Genomic DNA, 15,812 nt, shown 5'->3' with positions numbered 1-15,812 from the left:
CTGGTGGCATCTAAAAAAAGTGGAGTTCAGCTACTAGTGATGTGCCAATGTTGAATTTTTCAATTCAACAGATGTCTTGTAGCAGCATAAGATAGTAACATTAGGGGACACTGGGTGAGGAGTATCAACAACTCTCTTTATTATCTTTGCAACTTTTCTCTAAATCTAAAATCATCACAAAATTAAAAATTTATTAAACTTTTTTTAATGAAACCTGTCAAGTTATATCTATAAAATTATGTCAGAATGAGCAGATTTAGAAAGTTAAGGTTCATTCCCTTCCCTCCTGTCCTCTTGGTTTAGGTCGAAGAATTCCATCCACCGACACCAACCCGCCATGTGGCGGGAAGGGCTTCAAACTCCGGAGACAGCCTTCAGAGCCCAGGCGAAGCTGCTGTTGACTCAGCCTCAGCCTCAGCCTCAGTGGTGAAGTAGGTGGTCCTGAAAGCTAACAGGAGGGCTGGGCCCTGCTGCCAGGCTTCGCCTAGCTGGTCTGGGGTCTTCTTCGTGCAAAAAAGAGTCGCAAAAATTGACCAGTCTGTTTCCTCTTCGAAGACTAGCAGTGCTGTTTCAGTCTTCGGACTTTTGTTATGTAAAGACTCTGGGGGACAAAGGGACTCCCATCACTGGCTTTTGACCTGTGAAAAGGAACATGTAATTGTATGGATGGTAGGATCCAATTGTTGCGTCGTTTTGTAATCAAGATTTTATGTAACATTTGTAAAGGGAAATGAGCACTTTCATCATTCTTGAGGAAAAGAAGACCTCGTGGAGATTATAATTTCCTTCGTTTCACATTACCACTGTTCTAGGGAGTTGTATAATTTAAAATGTGGTAGCATATCGTTAAGTGGAGGGATGGCGATTATTATCTGAAGGTAAAATGGGTTATTTATCGGACTGATGGAAATGATTGCATCCATCTCCAGAGCACTTTCCATTGCATACATTAGTCCAGGATACATACAGTAAGTTCACAACAACAATAGCCCGCAGCTCAGCCTCTGTTTGCATTCTGACCCTGTCCTGTAAGTGTCACCAAACTCATTATTGGCACCTTCTGTAATAAGCTCTAAGGATCAGGGGTGGTGGTGGAGAAGCTGACTGGAGTAAATCAAATTGCATATGTTTAAACTGACTAACTGGTTTAAAAAGAAGGAAAAGAAAGTAGTGTAAATACTGTCAATTTTTTATTTAACCCAAATATTTTGGTGGGGGAAACAATTATCTGTTGGTTAGCCTATGTAAAGTTGTAGTTCATATTTATGAGACCATTGCTTAAAAAGTATAAATTATGTAAATATGGTAATAAATTCTGTGTTTCATTCCATTTAATCTTGCCCCATCTTGCATATGCCAACCCCATTTTCAGCCTGTCCACAGGAGACTCTTCAAAGCACATTTATGTTGTACGAAAGCATAGAGCCTTAGCTTATAGACTTTAAAGATTCCCTGCCTTTCTTTCCTTCCATCCCCCTTCCGAAGCCCATCTGGAAATCATAACATAGACATATGCCACTTGGACAAGCCTGACTAGCCCTTCCTAGCCTTGGGGTAAAAAATTAAGCTCTAAGCTCAGGTCATTTACCTGGTCTTGGTAATAAGTTTCTTTTCACTTTTAACATCGGCCTCAGACCAACTGTTTGAAGAGAGCTTTCCTTGTTAACAATTTAGCTTATCTTTCCGGTTCCCTTTTCCCCCCTGCCTCTGTTAGTGGTTAACACTCTTTTCCCTCAGGGAGCCTAATGAGGTTTTTAATATAATCTAAAAATAAAGCACTGAAGTGAAGTTGGTGAAAATTTGTCCCTGGTCTAATTTGGCACCCTTCCAACCTGAGTATTGTAAGGGAAGGAAATTTACAAGATTATATAGGAAATGAAACAGCTTGAATTTCAAACTAAATTGTGTTTTCAGAGCTCTCCTTAAACTGAACAGTCAAAACTTTTAAAAATAATTGTTATTTCTTTGTGCACCCCACTTGATATGGGTAGATTTTAATGAGAAAATTATAACTCAGATGAAGTACAAAACGATTCCCTTCTCCCTGGTGAATATCTCAAGCATTTGAAATTGCTTGTTTTTTATTAAAATCCGATAGAAGGAATGTAGTTAGTGAAAATTCTAACATCGTTTTGTTTAAAATACATGTAGACTCTATAGTCACCCCCATCTCCCCCCGCCAGCCCCCACCCCCACCCCCCGCCCCAGCATCTTGCTTTCAGAGAAAACAGATGATTGTAAGGACGGGGCTCTTTGTGCCTGGAAGTGGCTTCACTTTATTTCATACACTAGCACACCCAGGTGGATGCGGGTACTTGGCCACTGCCCTGGCCCATCCCTAGCATTCCCACTCTGGGCCTCTGTCTCCACGACAACAAAATAAGAACAAAGGTTGCTTGGCTCCTTCCCGAAAAGACAATGATTGTGTGGCCCCTTATTTCCTATTTTACCAAAAGATGGTGCAAATCTGTGACCTTCACAATATTTCCACCAAACCTGTCATTTAATGTTTACGATTTCATGGTGTCTGGGTGCACAGGGAAAAACAAAGTGCTTGCTTGCTTCACCTTACTGGTGAGGCGAATAAATGCCTCTGATCCTGTTTTGACCTTGACTGTCTTCAGCCCCAAATGGGTCCATCCTGGTAGCCCTGCAGCGAGTTCTCCGCCATTTCTCAGACACCTTCCAGCATGTAGAGAGAGATTCTCTTTGACTGCAGCCACATATTTTATCCACAGAATGATGGCGTGTGGCATGTGCAGCACTAGCCGCTATTCTTCACGCGTTTCTGGGCCTCTCCTCCCCTCACTTCCATCAGTCATCTCAGAAATTGACATGGCACCATTCTTGTGCAATATCTTTTTAATCCTTAACAACAGCAACAGATTGCTCTCTCAGATCTACAATTCACACACAATGAAACAGAGAAAAGGGTTTTCATTTATTTTGTTTGCTTATGAAATGCAAAGATGAATATTAAAGTCAGAAGCAGTGTTTCATTTTGAACACACTTTGGATGTTAACCTGACTGAGCAATGATCTGATACACATTTCATACATTCTTTGTTCTTATTTCTTAAGAGAAAAGGCCAGATTTCAAAGGAATTGAGGTCTAATCCCTCCATAAAAATCTTTTGGTTCCCTTATGACACAAGGGCATTTTTTTTTAAAAAACTTTAGGGACTGAAAAGAGAAAAATCATTAATTAGCTGCAAGTGTATATTGATTCCTCTCAGAGAAATTGAAATAAGCTCTTTGCAGGTGTCTAATCCTAGTCACCATTGGTCTCCAGAAGTCTCCTTCCACATAAGTGTTTTTCTGATCCTCTGATAACTAATTAACTATCATTTGGTGATTAAAAGAACAAAGTAAGAGTATGATCAAGTGTCCTTCATTTCAATTTCTCTTTAAGAAGTGATTGGGGAGAAGTACCTGGATGCAGACCCTTCAGGTTCCAAATGAACCCTCCATCACCTGCTTCTCATCCACAGGCAGAATAAGTTCCACAGATAGCAACAGGAAGGTTTAATTCCTTTAGAGTAACATACTTCTATGCTGCCCATGTATGATTATGTTTGAAGTGCCTGCCTCCCCCAATTTGAAAGGGTCAGGTCTTTTGTCTGAGAAGCTTGATCTCTTCTAAGAGGGCTGGGGTCCTCCTTGAGGTCATCAATTATCATTCTTTTTAAATATATAAAGAAAATCACGTTTAATTTCTCTGCTTCTCTTTAAGTCTTGTATTTATTTCTTTTCAGTCCTCAAGAAAGAAAACAGGTTCTAGGAGGCCTTCTAAATTAAACGGGGAGCTACAGTAATGAAAACGTCCATTAGAGAACCATTCCCTGACTTCCCCGGGGGCATGGAACCAGAAGGCCTGCACTTCTCTGGCTGTGTCAGCAAGGGCAGGTCTGATGCAGATGCGAGGCGCTAATGGGCAGGTCAGCCTCAGAGCTTGAAAAGGTATTCATGGTCATGGGCATCTGTTATAGTCGTTTTAAAACTGAAAACATGATCCACGGCCCCTTGGTGTGTAAGATAGAGGCGCAGAGTATATTACGTGCACAACAGATGTCTTTGCAGGAACCTGCATAGGTAATGAGAGAATCCTTTCTTTCCTTCTGGGGAAACGTTGCTGGAAGTCCCTTAACTCTGATCTACTTTAGAACATTGTGTGGAAATGACAACACCCAGACTCAGGCTCTCCAAACTCACTTGGCTGTAAATATTCCTCCTAACCCTCTAGTAAAAACTAAAAGACAGTGATGAGGCTGATAGTGTAACCCTGTCAACAATCTTTTTATTTACATTTGTCTTAGAAGGACTAACAGCATGACTTCTGTTAATTAGTCACTCCAAGAGGTGGTTTACCTCTTGACAGTTCATATTTTTTAAAGGAAGAAATGGAATGTACCTTTAAGGATCGAGTTGTTACTGGATACCTGACTTCAATTAGCATGGTCCATCAACAATTTTAAAATGATGCAAGGTAATGTATAGGAGAAAAGTAAATAGTCCAAGCAATGATTCATCCAGGAGATGGACCTTATACTGTGTAGCTTTAGAAGAGGGAGGTGGGGTGGGATTCAGCCCAGAATTGAAACAAACAGCCTTTGCCAGTTTCTCTTGACAGCAGAGTTACTGGTCTTGACTTCCAGTAATAGCAATCCAGGCAATTTGATTATCTGATTTGCAGGAAACATTAATGGAATGCTGGGGCATTTGTTCTGTTCTTTGTGCAAATGAAATTCTAAAGGAATATTAGGAGGGTGTTACATTTCTCAGTAGCCTCCACTTTTTCAATCCAAGAGAATGATAAGTGAGAGATCTGTGGTGATGAAGTTTCATTAGACGTAATGAAGAAAGTGAAAAAATAGAACCAAGAATGTCCATATTTCTCAGTTTGTCCTTCAGAATTCTTTTCTTAGCATATAGGAAAATGATTTACTTCCCAAATCAAGAAGGGCTTCTACTAGCATAGATCAACTTTAATTTGAGGGTCTGTCCCATCAGGAATAACTAATATCTGTGTTCTTTCTTTATAGAGTATAATCAATTGTAGATATGCTAGAATATTTGGGTCTTCCAAACAAAAGGATTCAGAAGTTTAATGAAAAGAAAAACCTTTCATCTTTTCTTTTTATTACATCGAACATTTTAGATAGTAGTATTAGAATGTGTCATTAGTAGATACTGAATTAAAATCATGGAGCCTTAAATTTAACAAGAAAATGTTTTCATTTATTGCCAGTTCATTTTCAGATCTGCATGGTGCCCAGTGCCTCATCAAAATGCTTCATAATTGAAACAAACAAAATTCAGGATAGCCTTCCATGAACAGGAATTCAAGTGCCAAGAATTCAGCCAATTAATGGCAAATCCTAAGACAGCAATGATTCTTTTTTTTTTTAAATTGCCTCCTTTAATTGGCAGTTTTAAATGGTAAACCTTAATGTTCTTAATCATGCCACAGAAATAAGACATGCCAGTCTTCATACCACGTCTTAATGTAGGAGCTTTTCAGAGCTTCCGGAAGCAAATTATTTCATATCAGTGCTCCTTTAGAGAAGGTCATTTTTAAAGTAGCATTCCACACATAGGGCCATTTATCTGTACTCAGAACTGAAATTGTTCCCCAAAGCCCCGTCATGTTGTAGAAACAGCCAGGAGCGTGGGGTGGGCCTGTGTGGACAGGCAGCGCACCCCTACTTGGAACACGGTCAGCACACAGCAGTGGTGACTTCACTTTGGGGCTTCATCTTAATCTCGTTTGTCCTTTATGAATATTTTCATTAAATTTACCCTGGAATAATCAGGTTTACTCCCTGAGAAATTTCAAAAGCAGGGCTTGAATTTGTGTACCTCCTTTTACTTTATGTATGAGGTTATGACATAATTGATGAAACTTTCCTTAATATGGATCATACCCATGATGTCAGAGCGACCGGTCGATTCAGTGCAGGAAAAATTATCGGTAGCTGGCCAGTCAGAACAGCTGATTGGTAGCTCTGTTTTTAAACCATTTGTCGTGTTGTGTGGACAGAGCTTTATTGCTCTGGGAAAGATTTTCTTTTTCACTCTCCTCGAGCTCCGTCTTTCTATCATCTCACTTTATGAGTCACTCACGTAGTTGTCAATCATGCCTCTGACCTTCTTAGAATTGATGTCTTGCCTTCTCTGTGATCGAAGCGGACTTCTTACCTTATTTCTCTTCTTCTCATTTTGCAGTGGGCTGTCCCTTAAAGTCACAGGGCACCATCCACCTCCTTAGTGCACGCGACAGTCCTGTGCTACCTCCCACAAGCACTGTAGGGCTTGCTCTCCACGTCCAACAAGAGAGACGAGACACAAACAGTGCCGTCAGAAAACAAGGCTAATTTTAGGTGAAGAACTCCCATATTTTGAGAGAGGCAGTGGGCAGCACTAAAGTGGCAACATGACTTGAGTGACAAAATGTTTTCTAGCACTGGTGATGAGATAGTGTGAGTGTCAGAACTTCGCTTAGTGTGTAATAGAGTATTGTCAACGGATATGACAATCCAAGTCCAATCTTGAAGGGAAGCAGATATGGAGTGTGGAAGTGAGCCTAGACATTAAATTTTTTAAAAGCTAAGCCCTCATACCAGCAATTCTTATTTCTCCTAAGAATGTCATGCCTTTTTAAGACCTGATGCAAGGAGTAAGATACTTGTGCCTTTTATAATAACATCTATTACGAAAAAAATAAAATGAATTTGCTTCCAGTTTAGGCCGCTTGGTAGCACTATAAGCAGCCCAGATGTATAGCCGTGGCTTCCCTGCATGACGCATTGCTTGATTACCTGTGATGAACTATTGTAATGATGGCTTGCCAAGCTTATATGGATGTTTAAAGACTTTATTTTTGCAGTCTTAACCTTGGGCTGGACCTGAGTCTATAGGTAAACCATATGATATCTGTGCTGTTTGTAGATGCTGACACAAGGAAAATAGATCTTTGGATTTTTGTTGTAAGATTTTTCTGTTTTTACTTAGCCAGTGATAGATAGTTTGCAGATGGTGGTTGATTTGGCATACTTTTAAACTATATTGTTTTAGCTTGAACATTATATCATCAACTTTTATAGAGGATAACGTGCTAAATCACAACAAAATTTGTTGTAAGAAGGTTGTAAACATTTTCTTAATAAAATGCTATGTTTATAAATATATGCGTTTGCCTTTCAAATGGTTTCTCTTTGTAATAGTATACATCACACATTTTTCTTAATCCAATATTCTGAAGTCCCTTTAAAATTATGTTTGAAAACCGAAGTAGCAGAACTCTGATAGTTCTGGCGTGTGGTGAGCAGCAAGCTAAGCGTATGCACTGATTTAGCCGCCCAGCGTCCTGCATCTTCGTATACAGCCCCTCTCCCGCTTCACGTCCTTGCCTGCTTCCATAGTTATATGGGGCGTGGTGCTGGCAGCCTGCAGTGTCAGAGGAAATTCTGCTTCCCTTCCAGGTAAGGAACAGTGAGGTGCCTTGGCTTGGTTCTTGGGAGAAAAGCTTTAGGCCATCATCTATTATTGGGGGATTTCATCAAAGGAGCCAGTAAATTTACATTCTGGTGTTGACTTTTACCCTGGAATCCCCCAGGGCCACTCACTGCCTGCAGAGGTACATCACACACTCGTGTTCTCTGTGAGATCCCTCTTGCATAGAGCACATCTGTCTATATTTTGTGGTTGTGTTGAGAGACCCAGAGAGGACTTGAGGCAGACAGGCTTGGGTGTGAGTCTCAGCCTGGCCCCTTTCTAGACTGTGCAGTTCTAGACAGAGTCCTTGGCCTCTCTGAGCTTCCTTACCTTTACCTGTAAAGTGGGAAGATAAGAAGAGAGCATACCCATGCAGTTCCATACTTTGGCAAGATACCTATATAACCGGCATTTTAGCACAGCACGGATAAAGAGGAAGCACATATTATTAGTTTTTAAAAGCTATCTCCCTGCTAACCCACAGTTGATTCAGTTAAAATAACTATTTGTTATGAGTTTGGTATTTTACTTGTTTTTTGCAATTTTTGAATTATAACATGTACAGAAAATGCCATCCATCTTGTGTCCACCTCAATACATTTTTATATCCACACAACCACCCCTCATGTCGAAAAACGGAACATCAACAACATCCCAGAAGCCCTTTCCTGTGTCCCCTTCCCATCACTATCCTGTTTTCTAACACCACAGATTAGTTTTGAACTTGACATAGTCACTGTATGGAATCATAGGTTATGTACTCTAGGGCTGGGCTTCATTCAACATGGCATATAGTATTTGCGCTCATTCTCACTGCTATGTAGTATTCCACTAATAGCCATTCTAAGTTGATAGGCATGGCATTATCTCCAGATTTTTGCTGTTATGAATGTACCACAACCAACATTCTTTGGCGCCCAAATACAGATTTCTATTGGACATAAACCTGGGAGTGGAATTACTGGGTCAGAGGAGAGCACTGTATCTGTAGGTTGGTTGGTTGGTTTTTGCTTTAGTATATAACAGTTTTCTAAAGTGGCATAGCAATATAACAAGACTAGAAGCCCGGTGCACGAAATTCGTGCACGGAGGGGGGTTGTCCCTCAGCCCAGCCTGTACCCTCTCCAATCTGGGACATCCCTCTCACAATCCAGGACTGCTGGCTCCCAACTGCTTGCCTGCCTGCCTTCCTGATTGCCCCTAACCGCTTCTGCCTGCCAGCCTGATCACCCCCTAACCACTCCGCTGCCAGCCTGGTTGATGCTTAACTGCTCCCCTGCCAGCCTGTTTGCCCCCAACTTCCCTCCTCTGCCAGCCTGGTCACCCCTAACTGCCCTCTCCTGCAGGGTTGATCACCTCCAACTGCCCTCCCTTGCAGGCCTGGTCCCTCACAACTGCCCTCCCTTGAAGGCCGGGTGCCTCCCAACTGCCCACTCCTGCTGGCCATCTTGTGGTGGCCATCTTGTGTCCACATGGGGGCAGGATCTTTGACCACATGGGGGCAGCTATATTGTGTGTTGCAGTGATGATCAATCTGTATATTACTCTTTTATTAGATAGGATAGAGGCCTGGTGCACGGGTGGGGGCCAGCTGGTTTGCCCTGAAGGGTGTCACAGATAAGGGTGGGGGTTCCCTTGGGGTGTGGGGTGGCCTGAGCGTGGGGCCTGTGGTGGTTTGCAGGCCGGCCACGCCTCCTGGCAACCCAAGGGGAGGCCCTGGTATCTGGAATTTATTTTCCTTCTACAATTGAAACTTTGTAGCCTTAAGCGGGTGGGACCAGACAGGGTGTGCGGAAAGCTTTGCTTCCCCTGTTGCCGCCGGCAACCCTGTTCTGCTCTCTCAAGCTCCATTCTGCCGCCATTTGTTTGAATTTGTTTACCTTCTATAATTGAAACTTTGTAGCTTGAGTGGAGGCTTAGGCCTGCAATGTCTATGGAAAGCTTGGCTTCCTCTGTTACCTAGGAAACCTTGCTCACTGTGGCTGTAGCCATCTTGGATTGGGGTTAATTTGCATACTCGCCCTGATTGGCTGGTGGGCGTGGCTTGGCTGGTGGGCATGGCCTATGTAGCGGAGTGGTGGTTAATTTGCATATTACCATTTAATTAGAGAGGATGCCCAGTTGCTTGGCATCCTTACCAACACCTGGTACTCCATTTCAGCCATGCTGGCAGGTGCATCTTCTTTTCTTTTTTTTTTCATAATTTAGAAATTTTTATTTATTGATTTTTTTTTTTGGCAATGGTATCTTTTAGTGGGATTTTCCTTTTCCTATTAGATGGATGTTTTTCTGCAGGGCTTTTAAATTGTGCCTGAAAGGGAGTATATTTCTTAGTACCGTATTTTCCGGCATATAAGACGACTGGGCGTATAGAAGATTTTCCTGGGTTAAAAAGTCGTCTTAGACGCCGGGAAATATGGTACCTCTCTTCTGTTGTTGCATATAGTACCCACACCCATAGTGGAGCTGTGGGGGGGGGCGGGAGGAGATGGAGGAGAAGGTTGCAGGGCTGGTGACAGTCACGGCCCTCAGCCCTCCATCAGGCTACTTGATCAGAAAGATCAGAGAAAGCTGTAAACAAAGTTGAAAGGTGAACCAAACACTGGGGAAAACGTTTTTGCTACATTGATAGCAGAATAGGTTCCTGTCTCCAGTCTGCTGAGAATGTCTACAAAGCAAAAAGAAGAGCCTTCAAAAGGAAAATAAAAAGACCCATTACATAAAAAGGCAATTCCCGAAAAAGAAAATGCAGTAAATTAATAAATAAAAGTCTAAAGCACACGAATGCCCATCCAAGCAGCAATGAACTCGCCTTTGGCCTGTTGGTGACCGTGAAGGAGAGGAACCCTCACCTAAAACCCTTTGCGGTGGGTGGGTGGAGCATATTCGCTTTGGACAGGACCCTCCCCTTGATCCACAGCGACAATCATCAAGCCGGAGATGCCAGGCCGTAGAGTTGCAAACAAACTGCCTGGATGAGCACAGGCAGTACATCCTTGTTTACAACTTTTGGAAAAGGAACCTAAACAGCTGCAAACACATTTACATGGCAGGCTGTGCCCAGTGTACAGCTAAATGAGAAAAGGAGGCCATACTTCAGAATGTGTGCAGAGTGTGACTCCATTTACACAGGACAAACGATGCACCTGTACAGGTGCATGCCTTCTAAATCTGGAAACGTGTACTCCAAGATGTTAGCAGTGCTTTCTCTGAGGAGAAAGGCTTGAATGACATAACTAACACCATTTTTCACTTTCTGTTTTATATGTATTTCTATACTTTTAAATTTCATTTTCATATTTGACACATATTTTTTCAAGCTGTCCTAAATCCTCTTAGAAGGGGGAGTATAAATAAATTCAGGGTCTCCCAAAAAATGTGTACACACTTTGAATGATTGTAAAGTCAGCATTTATTAACATACAATTTATTTTCAATTTAAAAGAATACAGAAATGAATAATTTTTTTGTCAATGCCTATTTTCAAACGATGACTGTTTTGGTTCAGGCATTGCTGATAATGCAAAGCAGTGGAACTGCAAACATCAAGAATCATTTTGTTCGGTACTTATGTGCCCTCGATTCATCGACTGTTGCCAGTTTTGTACCATAAACTTCATCTTTTATGTACTAGAGGCCCGGTGCACGGGATTCGTGCACTGGTGGGGGGCGTGGCCTGCGGGGATCGGCCCGCTGTGGGAGCGCCACTCATCCCAGTCAGCCCAGTGGCTATGGACCCACCCTCTGAGCGGCTGCTCACTGGTCCAGCATCTTCCGTGGAGCCGGAGCACTCGCCTCTCCAGGGGACCCAGTCGGGGCCGGGCCCAGGGACAATAGCACTGAGAGGCAGCGGAGTAGGCCTCAGTCCCACGGCGGCCACAAACCCGCCTCCCAGCCGCTGCAGTCAGCTCTGTGAGCCTGGCGGCAGGTGTTGTGCGGCCTGCAGGTGTCCAGAGGAGGCAGCGGGGAGTGAGGAGGAGGAGCCTGGGGCGAGGAGGCAATGATCACAGCCCGGGTTCCTGCCCATAGGCCCGGGGTTCACGCAGGAGCAGCCACTCATCCCCATCAGCCGCGCAGCGCTCCCACTGTGATAGCACACTGACCACCAGCTCCTGCGTTGAGCGTCTGCCCCCCTGGTGGTCAGTGTGCATCTTAACAACTGGTTGACCGGTCGTGCTGGTCATTCCGCCGTTCGGTCGCTGGGCTTTTATTATATAGGATTCCCATAAAAAAAAAAAAAAAAAAGTCTAGTGGCACTTTAGGATAAATTTTCTTTGTCCAAAGCTTAGTCTGGCTTCACCCATTATTTCAAATCAGTTAAACCTGAAAAGGAGTGAAAATTAAGTGAGTTATCAGCTATTAAAGTGTGTATACATTTTGGGGGGCACCCTATGTATGTTATAAAGGAGAATATTAATTATAGCCTGTCAAAATAACACTATGGCAAAAGCCAGTCTAATTTATAGATCCTAAGAAACAGAATGACTCTATGCCCAAAGGGAGAAACAAATTAGCACAAACGGGTATTTTAAATGCACACATGAAACAACTTTGCTTTATTTTCCTTCAAGCCACCATCTGCTTGCCTTAGAGCCGTGGTCGGCAAACTGCGGCTCGCGAGGAGCCACATGCGGCTCTTTGGCCCCTTGAGTGTGGCTCTTCCACAAAATACCACGGCCTGGGCAAGTCTATTTTGAAGAAGTGGCGTTAGAAGAAGTTTAAGTTTAAAAAATTTGGCTCTCAAAATAAATTTCAATCATTGTACTGTTGATATTTGGCTCTGTTGACTAATGAGTTTGCCGACCACTGCCTCAGAGCATATAAACTATGGACCCAGGTTTCTAAGCAACCTTAATTTTATGGCAGATTTTTTTCCCATTCGGACTTAACAAGATTTGCATTAAGATGGTAAAATACAAAATAAAATGCCGAGCCTTTTAAAATGTTTAGTTGTTTGGCTTGTAATAAAGCTAGCTGAAAATATGATTCTCTACTGGAAATGTTGGTTGGTCAGCCTTCTAGAATGTACCCATCATGGGTATGAAAGCATCCCTTTTGGAGGCCACTGCTGGAGGTTGCAAGACAGAGAAGCAGGACAACAGACATGGCTTGTCAGAATGCATCATTTTGTTAAATATGATTTTCATTGGACCTCGGATCATTTCAATTTTTTATTTTCAGCACAACCTTTGAATATCTTCCAAGAAACAACATAAGAATGCAAAGACCACTTTTTAAGAAATTTGTGTAAAGGTGATACAACCACAGATATCACTGTTAAAGGGGCGGAAAGCAGGACAATCAGAGAATCAGAATTCTCTGTATTTAGTATTCAGTGTGAATGTTACCTGCAGGCCTCTGTTACATAAATGATGTGGAGAATTTTGTGGGAAAGCTACAAAGGCTCCAGTCTATTAGAGAAAGGGCATTTTTTAGAAGAAAAGTGTCAGGTTATGAATGATGGAAATGCAAGGTTAATGCACAGCGTGGGCACAGAAACCTCGCTGAGGTATACTATCATTAACATTAGCATTTCAATCAGCTGCTCCAGCCATGGGGTCAGGCCATGTCTTCTTTGCATAGAAATGAGAACACATCATCGTTTATTGTTGTTTCCAAAATGAAAAAAAAAAAAAAACTCACAAAAAAACAAGTAGACACTATGGCAATGGCGATGGGGGGAGAGTGAGGGGGGGACTTTGTCAACAGGGAGATTTTTCACTCTGAACCAGTTAACAACCGGGCCCTTGGATCATAAAATACCCCACCAGAAATGTTATGCTTGAATTTATTTTTACATTTCATATTTCCAATGGGATAGCCCCATGTTAGAGAAGCAGGGTCCCTGTGGGGTTGTTCTCAAATTTCTTCTCCCCAAACTAGCCTCCCAAATGTAATAGGAGATGGGAGCATGGTGGCCAAGGGGCAGTTTTTATAAATGGCCTGCTGATGACATGGGGATGCTGGAAAGACAGCAGTTTGAAGCGTTTAGAGTACAGCAAGTGGAGGTGCTGATTGTGGGTATCAGGTTACCCCTCCCTCCCCAAACCAGCTCAGCCGCCGCTGGGGGAAGAAGGGTCCTGTGGCCAACCAGGAAAGGCTCCTCGGCCTGAACTGGACGGAGATGGAGCGCAGGGTTCTGTGACCCGGAAATCTTCAAGAGCGCGTTTCCAGAGTGGACTGGCATTACGATTACTTGGGATAGTCTCTGGAATGATGACTCGGGGCTCATTTCTCCAAGGGGACTTCAAGTCCAGCCAGAAGACATGCAGTTTGCTGACTCAGTGGCTATGCTCAACCTTTGGCTGCCTCCTCTGCCAGTGGGGGTGTGATTTTAGTTGCTAAATGATAACGGTGCAGATTTTACGGGGCTGCTATGAATAGCTGATGGAGACAAGTAGTCAAGCTATATAAATCAATATTGTTAATCACACCAATAATAAATACTTAAATCCCACGATTAGCCCTAGCATCTGACTGCCTGTGGCACAGTCACACACATTGAGGGCCCACTATTTCCCCCATAGGTCCGTGAGGGATTTCTTCATTGTTTCTCTATTACAGCATAAAAGCATAAAAGTTTGCCTTTATTTTCCATAACGCTGTAGTTTAAAAAACACACCCACACATGCCTGTGATTACCCACAAAATACAAAATGAAGAGAAGACAAATTACTTAAATTGCAAAGCCAAATGAGAAAGAGACAAAAGGTTCCTTGTAGCTCTGGCTGCAGGAGAATCACAGGGTCAGAGGGGTTTGGGCAGGGGAGGAAAGGGAAGGACAGGACAGCTGAAGAGGCGGGTGCCTGCAGGGCAGACAGGCCTGCAGCTGGCCGCCACCCAGAGATTAGTGTCGCCCCCTCCCTTCCAGGTGCCAGCCTGGGGAAGCTGATCCATCATCATTTATTATTCGCACTGTGGAATGTCCACATATTCCTCCACTGCAAAGCCCGCCATCTTGGACTCGGAAAAATAAATAAAAAGAAAAAACCAGGGTGGGTTTTAGGACTCCTCTCAGATAGCACGCGTTATCACAGCACAAATAAATCACAACCCCATTAGGGAGCTCATCTTCTGAGAGATAAGGACGGTGCTTTTGTGATGCCTTTCCCACAGGAGGAAATAACAGAAGGTATTTACTCAATGTTCCTTTTTCTAATTGCTACAATTTAAGAATCATTTGCTTTGATTTAAAACATTTAAAGATCTGGGAGGTGGGATGCCATGACTGGGTTACCACCTAAGGCTCTGTTCCTGCATGTGCTGTGTTTGGGGTGAGGGGCATTTCACTGTATGATGAACCCATGATTACACTATGGGATGAGCTTAACTTGTGTTTACTCACTGAATCCTCCCTGAACCTGAGGGGTAGAAACCTTCATTATTCCCCACCTTACGGATAAGGAAACTGAGGCACCATTATTGAGAAGGAGAAAATCAGGCCCTGACAGCCATGTGCTGGCCTGGCACTCACAGCTGGCCTGGTGGTCTCTCTCCCTGAACATAAGCAGTTCCACAGGACACATGGCCTCTCCGTGACTATGGTGGGTAAAGACACAAGACCCCTCTGTTACCATTCTGAGCCCAGACCAAAAAGAGCATTGTCCACATCCCCCCAGGGGATCAGACATCCTGCCTCCCGGCTGATCTGAAGGAGAGTTAGGCTGGCTGGAGTCTGCCCTCCCTTTCTAGCCACCCCATCATACAGTTACCTCCATCTGGCAGCATCTAACCAGGAGCAAAGCCCCTCTCCCCCCCCCCCCCCAACCCTGCGTCACTTCCCCAGGTGAGCTTGCCTCCTCCTGTCTCCCTCCCTCCTTTTGTCTCCCTCCCTCCTCCCTGCTGCAGTGGAACCCCAGCTGGGTCAGGTGTGGCCTGGGGCCTTGCTTGGGCTTGAGGGTGCCCATGCCAACAGATGTTCATTCACCCTCACTCCCAGGTCACAGGGAGCCCAGACGGCACAATGGGGCCCATGGCAACAGTTTGGATTTTGTGAGAACACAGCTTTTGCTTTGCATAGTATAATCTGCATCGTGTAATGGTTTGTTTTTGTTTTTCCCCAGATAGAAAAGCAACGTGATGACAGTCACTTGAGAATCTGTGGCCCTAAGTGTTCCTGGGAGTGGGGCGCAGGAAAATGGAAATGGGGAAATTTTAAACCGCCTCCACCTGTCATACCTCTCCCTCCCCACTCCTCCCCGTGTCAGCCTCTGAGCTCCGAGGGCAGGCGGCAGGGACACCTCCTCTTCTGACCCCAGGACAGGAGGCTGCTGCGGAATCTCTCTTAGAGGACCCTGGCAGTGGCCAAAGGGTCAGAA

The 15,812-nt window shown here is 43.7% G+C and overlaps 1 protein-coding gene across 1 annotated transcript in view; it reads left to right on the top strand.

The window, feature by feature from the left end:
* RAB22A (RAB22A, member RAS oncogene family) overlaps nucleotides 1-7,187 on the top strand; it is a 52,413-nt gene extending 45,226 nt beyond the window's left edge. The window contains exon 7 of the mRNA XM_079784386.1: nucleotides 304-7,187. Coding sequence (XP_079640512.1) covers nucleotides 304-401 — 98 coding nt within the window. The 3' untranslated portion in view covers nucleotides 402-7,187. The remainder of the gene's footprint in view (nucleotides 1-303) is intronic.
* The last annotated feature ends 8,625 nt before the right edge of the window (nucleotides 7,188-15,812 follow it).

Source organism: Cnephaeus nilssonii (assembly GCF_951640355.1).
Source record: "Cnephaeus nilssonii genome assembly, chromosome: 11".
NCBI classification, from domain to species: domain Eukaryota; kingdom Metazoa; phylum Chordata; class Mammalia; order Chiroptera; family Vespertilionidae; genus Cnephaeus; species Cnephaeus nilssonii.
Note: the sequence above shows the minus strand (reverse complement) of the source record. Positions and strands in the feature narration are given on the sequence as shown.